Genomic DNA, 15,572 nt, shown 5'->3' with positions numbered 1-15,572 from the left:
CCAAAATGGGTACAACCGTTTTGGGTGCATTTCAGTGCTGCCTCTTTATTGTGTTATCCATAGGTTTTGTGGCATTGTGCGGTTCCCAATGCAATCATTGTAGTGATGCACCGCGTGGTAATGAAGTAAATATGTAATGCATGTAGCGTAAACATTTTTGAGTGTAATGACGGAAACATTGCCCACAATACATAACTGTTTTTCTATCATTAACACCTGAAAAGTGCACAATAACCAAGATCTTTCCATACATGTAGTGACGGGAGCTCACATGGAAAGCTGTGTGTGATGGGAGCTTAGGCAAATGGAGGTCTGCATCATAGAAGCCAGAAATATGGCTGCCTCCTTAGTGCAGAGACTCCCCCACACAGGATTGTTGAATAGAGAATAGATAAGAACTTTTAAAATAAAAAGAAACAAAACACAATTTGGCCACCTTTCCTGCATGGTGACTTTGCCACAAACTTATTAGTAGCGCCCTTCCAGTGTCATGCTCTATGTCCCTCACCAGCCTGTCCCATCCTCTTTCACCTTCCGTGAACCAGGTGGGAAAAAAAAATCAACATGGCGAACCATGTTGGGTATCTAATACCAAATGCTATTCAAAGTATACTAATATCCCTTTTACACCAACCTAAAAATCCCGGGTTAACACACATCAATACTGGATTTTTGTCAGTGTAGATATATCCACCTGGGTCCAGAGACCTGGGCACCGAACCCGGGTAGCTTGCAGGATTGGCCACGGTTCGTTCCCGCGCCACCCTGCAGTGTAAACGGCATGATCCGGGTCACGATGACCCGGATCGTGCTGCCTGATTGGCGGCTTCAGTGGCGCTTGGAGGTTACACCTCCAAGCGGCCACTGCAACACCGGAAGAGCCGTGTCACTGCAGACCAGGCTCCTGTCTGAACGGTGCCGACTCGGGAATATACTGGGTCGATGTCGCAGTCTGAAATGGGTTAGTTCCGGGTCTGACCCGGATTGGAAGCCTGTTCCAACCCCCCATGTCAGACCCAGAACTTTGGTATAAAAGGTATAATTTAGTACATCAGTAATTCCGACTGTCATTACATTCTTTGTCCCTTTTAGGTATAAATATAAAGAAAATAATAAAAAGGGAATAAACTCTTTAATCTTTTAAAGCAAGAAAACAAAAATAATCATTTTTTTTACGAATTAAACTTAAGTCGTTTAGTAACAACTTTATTTGAAAATGATCTTTGGAACATGTTTGAATCACAATCGTTAGTAAAAATTAAACTTATGAACAATTAGAAATAATTAAAATAAACTTGGACAACTCTGTATTAATGCGATCACTCTTGGCTGACATCATGGCAGGTGCCGACCCCAGGTGGGGTATGAGATGCCCACACGCACTTTATGCACGTGTACCCAGCTACATGAAACGGCAACGTGCGCTGTATTTTTTTAAATAGTTAAAGGAGTTTAAATCTCACTGGGGCACAGCACCTAGTACACCGAAGGTTAAAGGGCTTGGAGGCTGAATCAGATGAATAAGAAGTGTGTGTCTTCTCTAATTATCTAGCTGCTGTCTGGAGAGGAGCAGTTTAGAATTTGTACGGCTAAAGGAGCAGAGTTGTGACGTCTATATCTGGCTTCTCTATCCAGAACGTGAAGAAAGTCAATCATTGCTACTGCTCATTAACAATCACATTCCTATTTACTGATCAAACAATGGCAAAGCAAAATCTGATGTGTGGCTGGTCACATGGTATTTAATGAATTGTATGACTCGGTGAAGAGTAGATGATTATGTCCTGGTATGGAACACACCTGTTATTTTCATCTTCTTTCAAATGACTGTACACTTGTCAATACAAAGCAAAGGGGATGCTGTGTTAAAAAAAAAAAATACAATGAAAACAAATGGTATATAAATTGTGTTTACAAACAAACACAAATGCATATAAATATCTGTACTTTTAAGAAAAGAGGTAAATAGATCTATGTGAAGAGTCTTCATGGAGAAGCCATTTTTCTGTAGACCTACATTAATGCCTCATATCCACTGGCTTTTGAATTTATATTTCATGCCATCTCAACACAGTAAGGCTAGTTTGAAAATAGAATCAGTTGGTTCCATGGTCTCTGAGCATTGTTGCTTTCTGAAGCAGCGGGTTATACACAAGGAAGTGCTAAACCTAATATGATTCACTATTATGGCTTTTGCCGACACCTTATCTCGCCCGATCTTGAACCAGACTCGCATTTTTTTTTATGCAGCCCTAAGGGTCCAAGCTACTGTAAGTGCAGGATATTGCCACTCTTAAAGCAGCCGATCCGACTGACTGGTTCGATTTGGCTGCTATATCGCACAGTGTTTGGGCCTGATGTCGGACCGGGCGCGCGCCCGTGGGGTCGTACATCGCACACCCTGATCTTACTGCAGGTTCAGTTGATCAGGGGATGCGATGTGCGAACCCATGCAGCGCTATGAGGGAGGAGGAGGGGAGAGCCGGCATATCGGGCAGTCAGCCACCCGATTGCACCAAGTGTGGAGACCGCCCGATATGTCGGATGTCGTAGCCCCCATCGCGTCGCACGGTGCCTATCTCACCGTCTATGGCCGGCATAACTCACAGGATTGATTGACTTCATAAAACTAAGGGGATTTATTCAGTCTGATGAATTAATTAGTCGAGATGAGTTCTTGTTTACAATACAGATATAAGTTGCATGCAGCTGTGAGACAGGGAACTAAACAAGAACATGTGGCTACAGCAATTAAATAAGTGTTTATGTAACATTTGATCCACACATATAGTTGGCTAGAGGTTATATTTATCCCTAAATTTGAATACTCCATTTTGATGACAGCGTGCTTTTTTTTTAGATGTGACTTAGCAAGCCACATATGTTTACAACGCAAAATGCCGTCTGATTGGTAAAAACACAATAGTGAAGCTGGGGTTAATTAAATTACTACATGTGTAAGATTCCCTTCCTGCTTCTGGCTTGCTTATTTGTATTTGATATACTGGGAGCTATTGAAGAGGTTAAATAAGCTAAAGCTGCTTTTTGAACTACTGCTTACTATTGGTGGCATGTCATGTGCAGTTAGTGGGGATTTAAGTGTTGCCCGTCCTATCGCTCGCCATGTGTTGTTGTGACATGGTTACTTTTGGCAGCAGAAGTGTTAGAGTCGTGACCGACAGTGACTGCCTGTAAACTGGCGCTGCAGCCCTGGTAACAGTGGGTTAATTGGTTGGCATTCGCTGGAGAGATTTTCCAGAACTCACGGCTGCAGACAAATTTTTTTATTCGTTTTTTTTTTTTCGCAGTGAAATTTCTAGTGCAGCAGATTACGTATGTCAGCTCTAAAGCCAGACTTCCTCTGTGCACCCGCTCACAATTCCTAAACTGTCCTAACCCCCACCCCCCCCCCCCCTCCTCCAGGCTCTGAGGCAGAATTAAGGAGGGTCACATTACAGGGCACAAAGTCTGTTGCAGTTTGATATCTGTAGTTTGTGTTCTCGTTTTAATATAGTCTACGTATTTCTGACTATGTATTAATGCTCAGGCAGCTGCCGTTATTTATTAGCAGGGAGGGAGAATTTGTCCGAACGGGCCCCTCCGTCAGGAGGAGTTGGCAAACAGGGCTTTCACAGCAGTAAAATGACACCATGCTTCTCCTCCATTTTCTCATGAAATCTGCAGAGTGGGAAAGCAACAGGAGTTGGAAGCGTTTGTCTGTTCATCGTCGCTGCTTCGCTGGTGTCTTAGAGGCTTTATCTTTTTGGATTTCCGTCAGGTTTGTGTCTGCACAAGCCGCTCTCGTGTCTGTCTCCAGCCTTTCCTCGCACGTCTCTTTAATGTGGCTGTGCCTGCGCTGCCCTCCGGATTGGAGTATCGCATGAATGCTGTGCACGTAGACTTTTTGTTTTTTCTTCTTTGCAAAAAAAACAAAAACAAAAAAGTGTTAAAGGGATGCAAACAAAATGCCAGACTGAAGGAAGTCAGACTCTGCTAGCAAATTGTGTCATGGGAGGGTTCAGCAAGTGGCGTTTGTTTCTAGATGCATAATTCTAGTAAGGGTGTACTTTCCAGTGTGATGCCATGGAATCGTTGGGCTGAGGACAGTGTTTTGTTGCAGCCTGCAGACCGTAATGTAGGACTTTTCCTTATCGCCCTACAGTGAAAGTGCTTCTCTAGTGTTGGGTGTTCCAGCAACAAGGAATTGCCACAGGGAACAGCCTGTTTGTTGTGCTCGTACGGTGTCGAGGGGGTTTTCCTGCTGTTAGACACAGGGATCTGCTGTATTTGTTTGTGCCTTAGATTTATTTATCCACATTGTATAGTGAAGTGTTTGTATGTTTTGCTTTATACAGATACATGGCTTCTGGAGATCTTAGCGTTGCAGAACGGTTTAGTTGGATAAGTTTGCCATGTTCATGCTTGTCTGGTGACTCATAATTGGCTGGGAATGGAAACTCTTATATGGCTTAAATTAGCTGCAAGTCATTCAGCATATAGAAGTGTTCGGTGTTTACAGGTTGTCCTGCACTGAAAATAAAACCTCCAATATTAACTATAAACACTCCAAATGCTTTGTAGAAAGAAACTTTTCTGATATCCGCTATATATCTATTAGGCTTGTTCAACACTTGTCACGTTATCCATTTTTGTTTGTAGTGTATTTGTGTGACCCATTGTTAAGTTGCCAAATTTGGGTGTTGGAAGAGGGTTCATGTTCCTAATGTCTAGGGGGATGTAAAAGACCTCTCACCCCCATCAGTTATTTGTAAAGCTGCATACACACACAACGATTTTTTTAATGATTATCGTTAAACGATATCGTTTAACGATAATTGTTTGCAAAAATCGTTCACTTTCTGAGACAAACTATGAACGATTATCGTTCATGCGCGTTCACGTTTGTAGTTTGTCGTTCAGTCAGACTTGTCAACTCAACGATTTTCATTAAGGGAATATGCAAAAATCGTTTGTAGTTCATAAAAATCGTTCATGACATTTAGTAAATGAACAACTTTAGTAAACGATTTTAGTAAATTTTTTCAAGGGAAAAAATCGTTTACTAAAATCGTTCATTAAAAAATCGTTGTGTGCATGCAGCTTAAGAATGGGATCATAACCGTCCCGTCACATACCCTCTCCATTGTGCTGTTTGGATTGCAATGCATATCCCTTTATAGATGAGCTGTCAGACGGCTTGTTTGTACACTTACACACATTAGAAACTCATGTTAGACAGAGAATTAGAACACGCGTTAAGCTTATGTAAATGGATGCAAAAATAAAAAAAAATGGTTGTAGCAAATGGTCGCACTTGTATAACCTGCGCTGCAGGGCAGTATTTTGATTTATTGAGTGCATTGTAAACACAGTGAGGTGCAGTTGCGAAGCATTTAACATGCGTTTGGCTTGTACAAGAGAGATTCCTGTGTTGTCAAAATTGCTTGGGTAAATGAAATGTAGGCTGAATGGCCTCTAGACTCGCGCCGTCTTTTTTTACTTTTGTTTTTATAGGCCGTAAACACGTTGCATACGCGAGTGTGAATGTAGCCTTAAGCATTTATTATTCTTTTCCTTTTCTTTTGCCAATGTAACCTAAAAATAATTGTTTTGCAGATTTGATTCAAACGAGGGTTCTTACATTTCCGCGAAATATGTCTAGACATTACCGGGCAATGCCATGCAAAGATCCCATTATAGTTTTCCTGATAAGCTGCCAGGCTCACTTGTAAATATGCAGAGGATTATAATTTGTGCGGCATTGTTTTCATAGTGTTATGAAACGCCTAGAGAAACCATGCTAAATACTTGGGGTGTCATTGAAGCCCTGGTATATGCCAGTTCTATTATTTCTTGCTAGCTTTCCTGTTGTATTATTTTATGTTGGGTTTTCTGAATGCAGTGCTTGTATGCACTTGTGACTGACCTTCACGTTACGGACACCTCATGTCTTGTAATCTGTACTGAGCTGTGAAATGGTTACTGTGCACAGCGGCGGCTGGTATAAGACTGATTAGGGGAGGACAGGGGCTACAGGCTCTCATTCTGCAGAATTCTGGGTATCTCTGCCCGGGGCCCCGTCTCCAGCCTACCATTATGTGTGCGCGCGCTGCGGCCCTATTGTTTTCTGTCTGTCTGTGTTTCTTTTCACTTGTATGGCAAAGGCCTGGCTGAATGCTGCATTGGTGCAGTGTACTCTGAAATGTATACTTAAATTTGTGATTGATCGCTCAGCCTACACCCATCAGTAAATCGTGTTTTTTTGTTTTTAAGCTTGTAATCTTGTGGTTTGTCAACTCTCCAGAATTAGTAAATATGAGCAGTTAATGATGAGGACTTAGCACTTCGCCTCTGAAGGAAGATGGCCAAATGGATGTCATCTGGTGACAGTCAGACATACTATTTAATTCTCTGTGATGTTAGTGGGAGATGTGGACAACCACTTTTAAAATGTACAGTTTGTTGACTGAACCAATATTTGTACATGGCTGCAAGGAAATGGTGATCTCTACTCTGCTTGCTGGTCGCCCAAAGCAATCGCATAGCTATTAAATCAGTGATGTTTTCTAGTTGCTAAATAAATGCTCTTTTAACATTATCAGTTGTATAAATGTAGACTTAACCATGCAAACCCTGCCTTAACCCTTCTCCCTTTGTTTACCATGCAGTGCCAGATCAAATCCTAAGCCAGCCTCAGCCTGTCAACGGAAACATTGGTATTTTCACCGTAACCAGCATTCAGAATAATAATAATGCCAAGCGGCCCCCAGCACTCAGTCCGCAACAGCAGCAACTGGTGTCTCGTTACCCTCCACGTGAAGTACCACCGCGATTCCGGCACCAGGAACAGCAGAAGCCTCCTGTGAAGCGCGGGCAGCAGGTTCCCGGCATAGCAGCCAGCCTGGGTTTAGCCACTAAAGTATTAAACCAAGAGTCGGAAAGCAGCACTGTAGGGTGTCAGGAGCACACTTTGACTGAAAATCAGCCAGGTAAAGCGATCATGAGTAAAGTAGTTTATGAGCTTTATCAGTTCTACCTTATATTAATAGGATTGGAGAGCAGGCCGCAGGAGGACATGGTGAAGATAAACACTCCTCCGCAAAACATAGGCTGTTATTTGCATGCTTTATGGCTGTATTTGTGGTCAGACAACGTGTGTAGTGGATTACTGTTATACACAAGCTGGGAACAGTAAAGGCCATCACTAGTATACAGAGCAGGGACCTCAATCTTACTACAGAGTGGTCGTGCCCTAAAGGTGTATACACTCCTAGCGGATATATCTGCAGATCGAGTGACCTGCAGATATATCTGTAGATGATGGTCGTACATATAAACCGAACGACCATCTTCCAGGCAGCCACGGGTCCCGCTGGCCAGGGTGCATCCGCCCCCCCCCCCCCTTCCCACCGCTGCATGTGTACGGCCGGTCAGCAGACCGCCCGTACATACTTTCCGATGGACAGATTTGTCTGCAGATATATCTGTCCATCGGCTGTGCAGCACAGCGGACGTGATAGGTCTGTGAGCGACGTCGTGCAGACATATCGTCGGTACACACTGGCCGACGGGCACCAGATATATTGGCCGATCAATTGATCTGCCAATATATTGGTCAGTGTGTACCCAGCTTAAGACATGATTTACTTCTTGCTGAACCCTCTTCCCAGAAGTTTTCGTCTGTGCATATGCAGCTATATTGCATCTGCAGCTCTATTTTGTGGCCATTCCTTTTCACGGCTCGTTAATATCTGTCCTTTTGTCAAATAAGCATACACGTTGTATCCGCACACGGTGAGATTTTTGGATGGTGGTTGTGGAAATATTGGCTGACCATTGGTTACCGTTGGGTGGCTCTGAAGTAATTTGTTGTCAGGTCTTAACCCAGTTCTATTAAAATGGTCCTGACACATGAAGTCTCACTGCAATGACCATAGCATAATGACAAGGGGCGTCAAGTTCATCAATGGTGTCATTAGTTTCCAGTAAATGAATAGGCTGCATTATCATGAATATTTGTTCATTCCACAAAACCCAAGCCTTCCATTGTGAGTAGGCGGTTTGTAGATGGGTGTATGTGAACAGTAACCGAAGTTTTGATGTGTTCGTAGTTTTATTTTTTACACTCTGGGGAGCACTTCAGTTGTTTTTATGCGGTGCGCTAATTAGTGGGTGCCCGGTGGCACAATTCAATTGTTGCTCCATTCAGGCATGAACAGCCGCCCGCATTTCTGCTCTTCCCCTCCTGAGGAGGCGACCAGACGTGCAGAATATGTACTTTGGGCGCCACTGACGAGAGCCCATTAATTTTCAAGATGCTAAAAGCAATTGAATTCCCCCTCTTATTGGTGGCGCTAGACTATTGTGGTTCTTGTTTGACTTGGTCTCCCGGACAAAGTGTGCATATGTCATTGTTTTTAATGCATTTAGCATAAATGTAGCAGTATTAAACATTTTACAGAGTGTTGTATTGGCTTGCATGATGATTTATTTGGCGTTTGTGTATTTTTAGAAATACATTCACATTGATTCTGCTGGTCAGTAATGTCATTTCATATATAATTGGGTGCATATCTTAGTATTTGGGGGGAATTCAGTTTTTTTTGGCCTCCACAATAATTAATGGGTGCCGGACGTAGCAGTTCCGCTGTCGCGCTCAAATTTCGTTTAACGACGTATAGCAGCTAAACCAGTCTAAAGTCCTGGTCAGGGCGGACTTGTTCGCACATTTCTGCTTGCCATCTCGGGGGCTGCGAGCAGAAATGCGGGCGGCTGTACGCGCTCAAACGGAGCAACAATTGAATTGTTTTGTCAAGCTCCAATCACTGACTAATTGTATCCTGTAGAATCAGGTGTTCCGTCTGAGTGCAGAACAGATGTATCTTTAAAGTTTGGCTCCTTACCATCTACCTTCTTTGGGGCTCATCCATCAGCGATGGATTGCCGCGATGCTGCAAACCGGCATCGCAGAAATCCAACATGTTGGATTTTCCCGATTTGATGATCACGATCAAAAAATGATCGCAATCGTCAAATCGGGGAAATTTAACATGTAATATTTCAGCGATCCTGCGACAGATAGCTGAACATCGATGTTGGTCGGCCGGCATTTCCGATTGCGTCGTAGGATCTCGGAAATACCGGTCAGATGTATGGGCACCTTTTACTCCTATATACTAGTGCTCTATAGGATTCTGCCACACACTGCAAACGCCTCCACACCCGCCCCTGCACACAATGTGATTGTCCTGTTGAAATGTATGTTTGTGGATATTTATTTCTTTATTTTTTTTCTTCATTCTCTATTCACCGGCGGCTGATAGGATTGGGTGCTCCACAGAGCAATTCAATTCTTGTTTGGTCGCGTACAGCCGCAGAAGCACACGTTTCTGCTCAAAGCCCCCTGGGAAGGCGAGCAGAAATGTGCGATAAGTTGGCACTTTGGGCGCCAAAAGCAGGACTTTAGACATGTTTTAGCCATTTTACGTGGCTAAACCCTGTTTATTTGAGCGCGACATCTGCGATATGCATGGGTGCCTAAAAATAAATCTCATCCCGATCTCCCATCACTTTAAACGGGAGAGCACTATAAAATTATTTAATTCCCCTACCTTATACTCCTTTAAATATAGAAATATAATGCATATTTTGCTTCTATGCATTTGCCACCAACTCTATTGGCATGTATTTGGCCCTTACCGTTAAGTCCTCTGTCTACAGCGGACTACAATTCCATTGTGCCACGAGCCTGATGCCTTCAGATTGCAGCTGAGAAACACACTTGGATGTATGCTCTAGGTGGCTGAGAGCGCCATCTGTAGGCAGGGGACTTACTACTGCCTACACACTAATTGTGGGTACACACTAGACGATATGCTCCCTGAGCGATATCGTGTAGTGTTGTCCCCGGCAGGCTGTGCTCAATGTCGTTCATGACATTGAGCACAGCCACTGAACGATATCATTAACGATATCGTTCAGCGCCGGGCTCTCTCCCCCCATTCCCTGACATGCAGCAACCTGACGAGATCGTCAGGTTGGCCTGCATGTCAGCCCGATGAACGATGATGACGAACGACCCGCGGGAACGCGCGTCGTTCGTCATCATCGTTCATCTTTTTTGTTTTAAAAATGGACGATAAAGCGGACGACTTAGTCGTCCACTTTATCGCCCAGTGTGTACGCACCATAAGGGGAGATTTCAATTGTTTGTTCGTGCCCAATCGCCCATCTAAAGCAACGGTGGGGTGAATATCTATTGTTTTGTGCGCTCATTATTTTTCGTGCATGTCACACCCAAATGCACCAGGTTTAGACACGTAAAACTGATACATTTGTCTAAACTATTGGGCACCCAAAAAACGGACTTTAATCTACACTGTACTTTTCATTTCTGTATTTTAGGGTATAAAAGTAGAGTTGGCCTATTTAAATGTCAAAAACAAATTTAAATGCCTGTTTTAAAAAATGATATATATATATATTACACATACATGTACGTAATTAATACTGAAAACCTGTTCTTTGCACCTATCCTTTGCTGCTGTTTTTTTATTTTTTATTTTGCTACATTGATTTGTTGACCATTACTGTAATTCAGTACTGATCATTTCTATATTGTTATGGTTGTATGGCAGCTGTGCTATTTGCATTAAATGGCTAAAGAAATAACATTTTAATTTCTCACTTTTCCGTAGGCATGCCTCCCATTCGGGACTTGGTCAGCCACTCCCCTAATCAGCTAGGTGAATTTTGTTTGTAAGCCTCTTCAGTTTCTGCGCTTATGTTTTGTTTTTGGGTGGGGAAGCCTGTTGGTGAATTGCTGTTTTCACGTGTCAAGCGGGAGCTTCTTTACATGTGCGCTTACATTAGCAGCTTTCCTATTACTAAGCTTGCCTGTGGCTTGCACATTGCTGTCGACCTGCATGCTATTGTCACATGTGCATTTCGCCATGGTTCACCGCCGATTCCTGCTCGGCTTTATTGTGCCCTTCTTTAGTATACCTCACCCAGATTTGTAATCACAAAAACTGCAACATGCTGTAACATCAACTCTCTCTGTGTTCTGCACTGATCCAGGAGACCTGTTGCTGGGAAGCCCTGGGCCTATTTGTTATAGGAGCACTTTTTTGGGATCGTGTCTGGATGACCAACATTAAAAAATACACTATGCTCCTATCTCTGTAATGTTACTAGGAAACTTGGCGCTAGTCTGTGCTCTGTTGGGCTGTCACGGCTGTAGCTGCAGCCGCCTTATCTGTGCGAGCAGCTGCTTTTGTTGATTTGAAACTGGATCTGTCATTGGGACGCTTGTGAGTTGCCATCACTTGGGCGGGCGCTTAGTGTGTTCTCCTTAAGAATTTTTTTTATTCGATAGCCGATTCGTGGTGCATGTAAGATTGGGAGGGGAACAGGCAGTGTAGTGATCTTCAATGAACACCCAGTCCATTATTGCTGTATATAATCATTATTATTATTGCACATGGACAATTCAGTATTAATGCCGTCCAAGTTGGAGAACTGTGGTTGCCCCAGACCTTGTATTGCAACTTGCTTGGCCCGTTTGAACATCAGAACATCATAATTAAGTAATGTATTTAGTGTTCAGTATATTCTGCTCAGATATTTTGAAGAAAACTCGCAATACTCCTGGTGTGATGGTGTGCTAAGATGGGGGTATGAAATATCACCGCTCTAGTTCTGATGTTACGGGGAAGGTAGAAATCTTTCTGGGATAAGTAGCGAGGAGGGAGTATGATGTCACTGCATGCCAGTCACGTGACTGATCTGCCCCGCCTCCTGTACTGTTCAGCGATTTTCTATATTCTCCTGCTAGTTTGTGGCACCAGTGTGATGTCAGGCCAAGATGACAATACTATAATTGTGTCTAGGCCGCATACGTGCTGTAACCAGAGTGTAGAAATGTAGTGTTTGGTGGAAGCTGATGGGGATAGAGCTAAATCTGGCTCACATGGGCCAAATGATGAGTGAGGAGTGGAAGTGAATATGATTGCCCTGCAGTTACAAGGGATTATTCTGTAACATGCTGGGCTCTGCTTCTGTCAGTCTGGTGTGACTGCTTTAGGTTACATGCAGCTATGGACAATGGAGAAGCTTAGTTAGAGGAGCTTATTATTTAAATCTCAAAGACCCCCAAGGCTGGGTACACACTATGTGATGTGTGTAGCCAGCGATGCACGTGCGATGGTGCGTATAAACTATGCGATTCGCGTCAGAATGATATATTGTGCAGCACCTATTAATTTATTTATTTTATTACACATATTCCGCAGCGCTTTACAGAGACAATATTTGGCCATTCACATCAGTCCCTGCCCCAGTGGAGCTTACACTCTATGTTCCCTATCACATACACACACACACTAGGGTTTATTTGTGTTGGGAGCCAATTAACCTACCTGTATATTTTTGGAGTGTGGGAGGAAACCGGAGCACCCGGAGGAAACCCACGCAAGCACAGGGACAATATTTGGCCATTCACATCAGTCCCTGCCCCAGTGGAGCTTACACTCTATGTTCCCTATCACATACACACATAGGGTTTATTTGTGTTGGGAGCCAATTATCCTACCAGTATATTTTTGGAATGTGGGAGGAAACCCACGCAAGCACAGGAAGAATATACAAACTCCACACAGTTAGGGCCGTGGTGGGAATTGAACCCACGACCTCAGTGCTGTGAGGCAGTAACGCTCTAGTGTTTGCCCATCTTTACAATCTATGTGATGATCTGGCAGACATGGAAAACTATAGAATATCTGCTTGTTAGGCAAACATTTAAATTCCTATATTAGCCCCAATTTGCTAATCGTAAATAAAGTAGCTGGTATTAAGCTACATACATGGTAACGTTCTTAAGGTATGGAAACTTGAGCTTGGTACACACTAAACGGCGTGTGTACCCAGCGATGCGACCCATGACCCCCCCCCCCCCCCCCCCCACCCTGCTGACGGGCAGACGTATTAGGGGATCCGTACACACTGGGCGATCCGGTGTCCACTATGCCGGCCCCTGCCGCATCGCCTGATTGGACTGCACGTACAAAAGATCAGGTGATGCGGCTGACGACCCCACGGGAGCGCGCAGTGCACAATATAGTGGATTATTTTAACAATTTGTCGTTCCGATACATCGGTATCGGCCAAATCGAAAACAAAATTGACTACTGTGTAGGGGTCTATAGATGCACGGAGTATTACAAGATTAAGAGTCCATATAAGTGGAGTAAACACCATATTGTATTCAATCTCCACTGTTTTTAAGTGGGTGAGCATAGGGCATCAATAAAAGAATATCATCTGCCACTGAGTGGGTGACTGAATAGTGACATGCTGGAGTTCAGCATGTGTTATTCCATACGGTGCATTAGAAGCTATCTGCAAAGCCCTGAAAGAAAAATACTTTTTAATTAATCTTAAGTAGCAAAATAGTACAGATATTTGGGGGGGGATTGCTCGTATTTTGCATTGGCATCATAGCGGACTTCTAGATTTGGCTTTAAATCTTCTGCCATTTCTTCAGGATCGTTGTTTGTAAGCATTGACTTTGCATGTTTCACAGGATGTGTTGGCTGTGTGAAGTCTGACCTGTCTGTGCTGTGCATACATATCATGTCACATTAAGGATGGCTGCATTTTATGACCGTACATTTCCTCTTCTGCGGTTTACTAGTCAGTCTGGATCTCTGCTATTCCGTGGCTGCAGGCAGCACCTACAGTCAGACCAATCAGCCAGCCTAACGAATGCAGTACCCATGGGTAGCAAAATGCTGATCGTTTTGGCTGAGGTGGGCTTCTCCAAGCCTTTACTGTGCCCTCTCCTCCCATATGTAGCCTGGAATAAGAGTGCTGTGCATCAATAAACCGTCTGTATGTACGTGACTTATTGTCAGTTGTATTCCTTTTGTTCGGCACTACAGAACCCTTATGGGGGCTTATTTATAAAAGCTAATATTTTATTTTGATGGCTATAGACTAGTAAATAATCCTCAGCACACACTAATAAAGCATTGTTATCTTTTTAGACAACTATTAAACACCTTCAGCTTCGTTTTAGGCAGAGTTTGTTCCACATATTGCCCAATCTCTGCTACTCGGACTGTAAAGTAAAACCTTGCTGAGCCAAACAAGTGAAACCTCTATTATCTGAGCAAGATCCAAAAATAATAATTGTTAGTATATTAGTCTATAAAAACGAAATTGTATCGTAAAATTACAGGGGTAAAAAAAAAAAAAAAAGCAACATACATCTGCAGTTATCTGAACAAGCTGGTTATCCAAACTTCCCTTGGGCACAATTAGCTCTGGTAATCGGCATTCAACTGCAGTAGTTTGTGTAATGCTATGCTTTGTTAGTAGGCTGAACCTCACCTCTGTTCCGAAGATGAACAAGATCCCAAAACGTTAATCCTTTCTGCTGCTCTGCTCGTTTTGCCCTTCAGCAATGTTCCCTAAGCACTACTTTTCCTGACTCTTCTGTGCCTTTCAGTCATGCATTTATATTTTTAAAGTTTGTGATTTAAAATATCTACTCCCCGTATATAATCTCTATCCCTTGCAGAACTAGAACTGGGTCCTGCCCCAGGCCCAGCAAAATAAACTCTGCCTGGTGGTTCAAATGCAAGGCTGAAAAGCACAGAAGGAAGCTAAAAAGTTACAGCAATTAGCGCTGGTAAAAGTTGCAGGAGGATGTGTGTAAACTGATTTAGATCTTTGTCAGCAGCAAAACCCCCTTCTCACGTTGTCATATGGGCATGGATGATATGATTTAAGTCAGGGATGGGGAACCTCAGGCCCCTGGAATCATTTGGTCTGGCCCGCTGAGCTTTTTTCTGGTTAGCCTCATCTGGCTAGTAGGGTGCCTAGAATGACACCCTGCAGCCAGAATCTATGCAGCAGTGCTGCCTGGAGCGTCCTTAGGACGCTTCAGGTGGTCACACCGCTGCCCTTACAGCTCCCCACAGCATCCTCAGGATGCCCGGGCATTGCTGTAAAAAAACGGTGATTGTGGCCCCGCCCCGTGTGACGTCACATGGAGGGGGCGTGGCCTGCACCAGGACTGCAAATAATGTTATATATATGAAAATGGCCCTTGGCTTAAAAACGGTTCCCCGCCCCTGATTTATGTAAAGATATGGTGCAGCAGCTGCAAACTAGAACTGGGTATAGTTTAAACTCCTTTTACAGAGCTCACCGTTATGATGTTATGCCCTTGTAAATAGAGATGTTTGGATGTAAAGGACAGACACTGGGGCAGATGTATGAAGCTCTGGGAAGTGATAAAGTGGAGAGTGATAAACGACCAACCAATCAGCTCCCAACTGTCATTTTTCAAACAGTCTGTAACATGACAGTTGGGAGCTGAGTGTCTGGTAGTTTATCTCTCTCCACTTTATCACTTTCCAGAGCTTCATACATCTGCCCCACTATGCGGGGAAAGATATATACACTATTAGAAGTGTTTACAGCAGCTTCGTTTGCTGTGCTGCTGACTTACAACATGTGAAAGCCTGAATGCTGGATTAATCATTGGCTTGAAGTCTCCCATCCTC

The 15,572-nt window shown here is 43.5% G+C and overlaps 1 protein-coding gene across 6 annotated transcripts in view; it reads left to right on the top strand.

Annotated features, from left to right (window-relative positions):
- Nucleotides 1-15,572, top strand: part of TNRC6A (trinucleotide repeat containing adaptor 6A) — a 62,404-nt gene that overhangs the window by 20,307 nt on the left and 26,525 nt on the right. For 4 of the 6 annotated variants that reach the window (XM_088448210.1, XM_088448209.1, XM_088448212.1 and 1 more), the window contains exons 5-6: nt 6,669-6,989; nt 10,698-10,745. In XM_088448210.1, coding sequence (XP_088304336.1) covers nt 6,669-6,989; nt 10,698-10,745 — 369 coding nt within the window. The remainder of the gene's footprint in view (nt 1-6,668; nt 6,990-10,697; nt 10,746-15,572) is intronic. The other 2 variants (XM_088448213.1, XM_088448211.1) reach the window with 1 other exon arrangement.

Source organism: Taudactylus pleione, unplaced genomic scaffold (genome assembly GCF_031769625.1).
Source record: "Taudactylus pleione unplaced genomic scaffold, aTauple2 ptg000451l, whole genome shotgun sequence".
Classification (NCBI taxonomy): Eukaryota; Metazoa; Chordata; class Amphibia; order Anura; family Myobatrachidae; genus Taudactylus; species Taudactylus pleione.
Note: the sequence above shows the minus strand (reverse complement) of the source record. Positions and strands in the feature narration are given on the sequence as shown.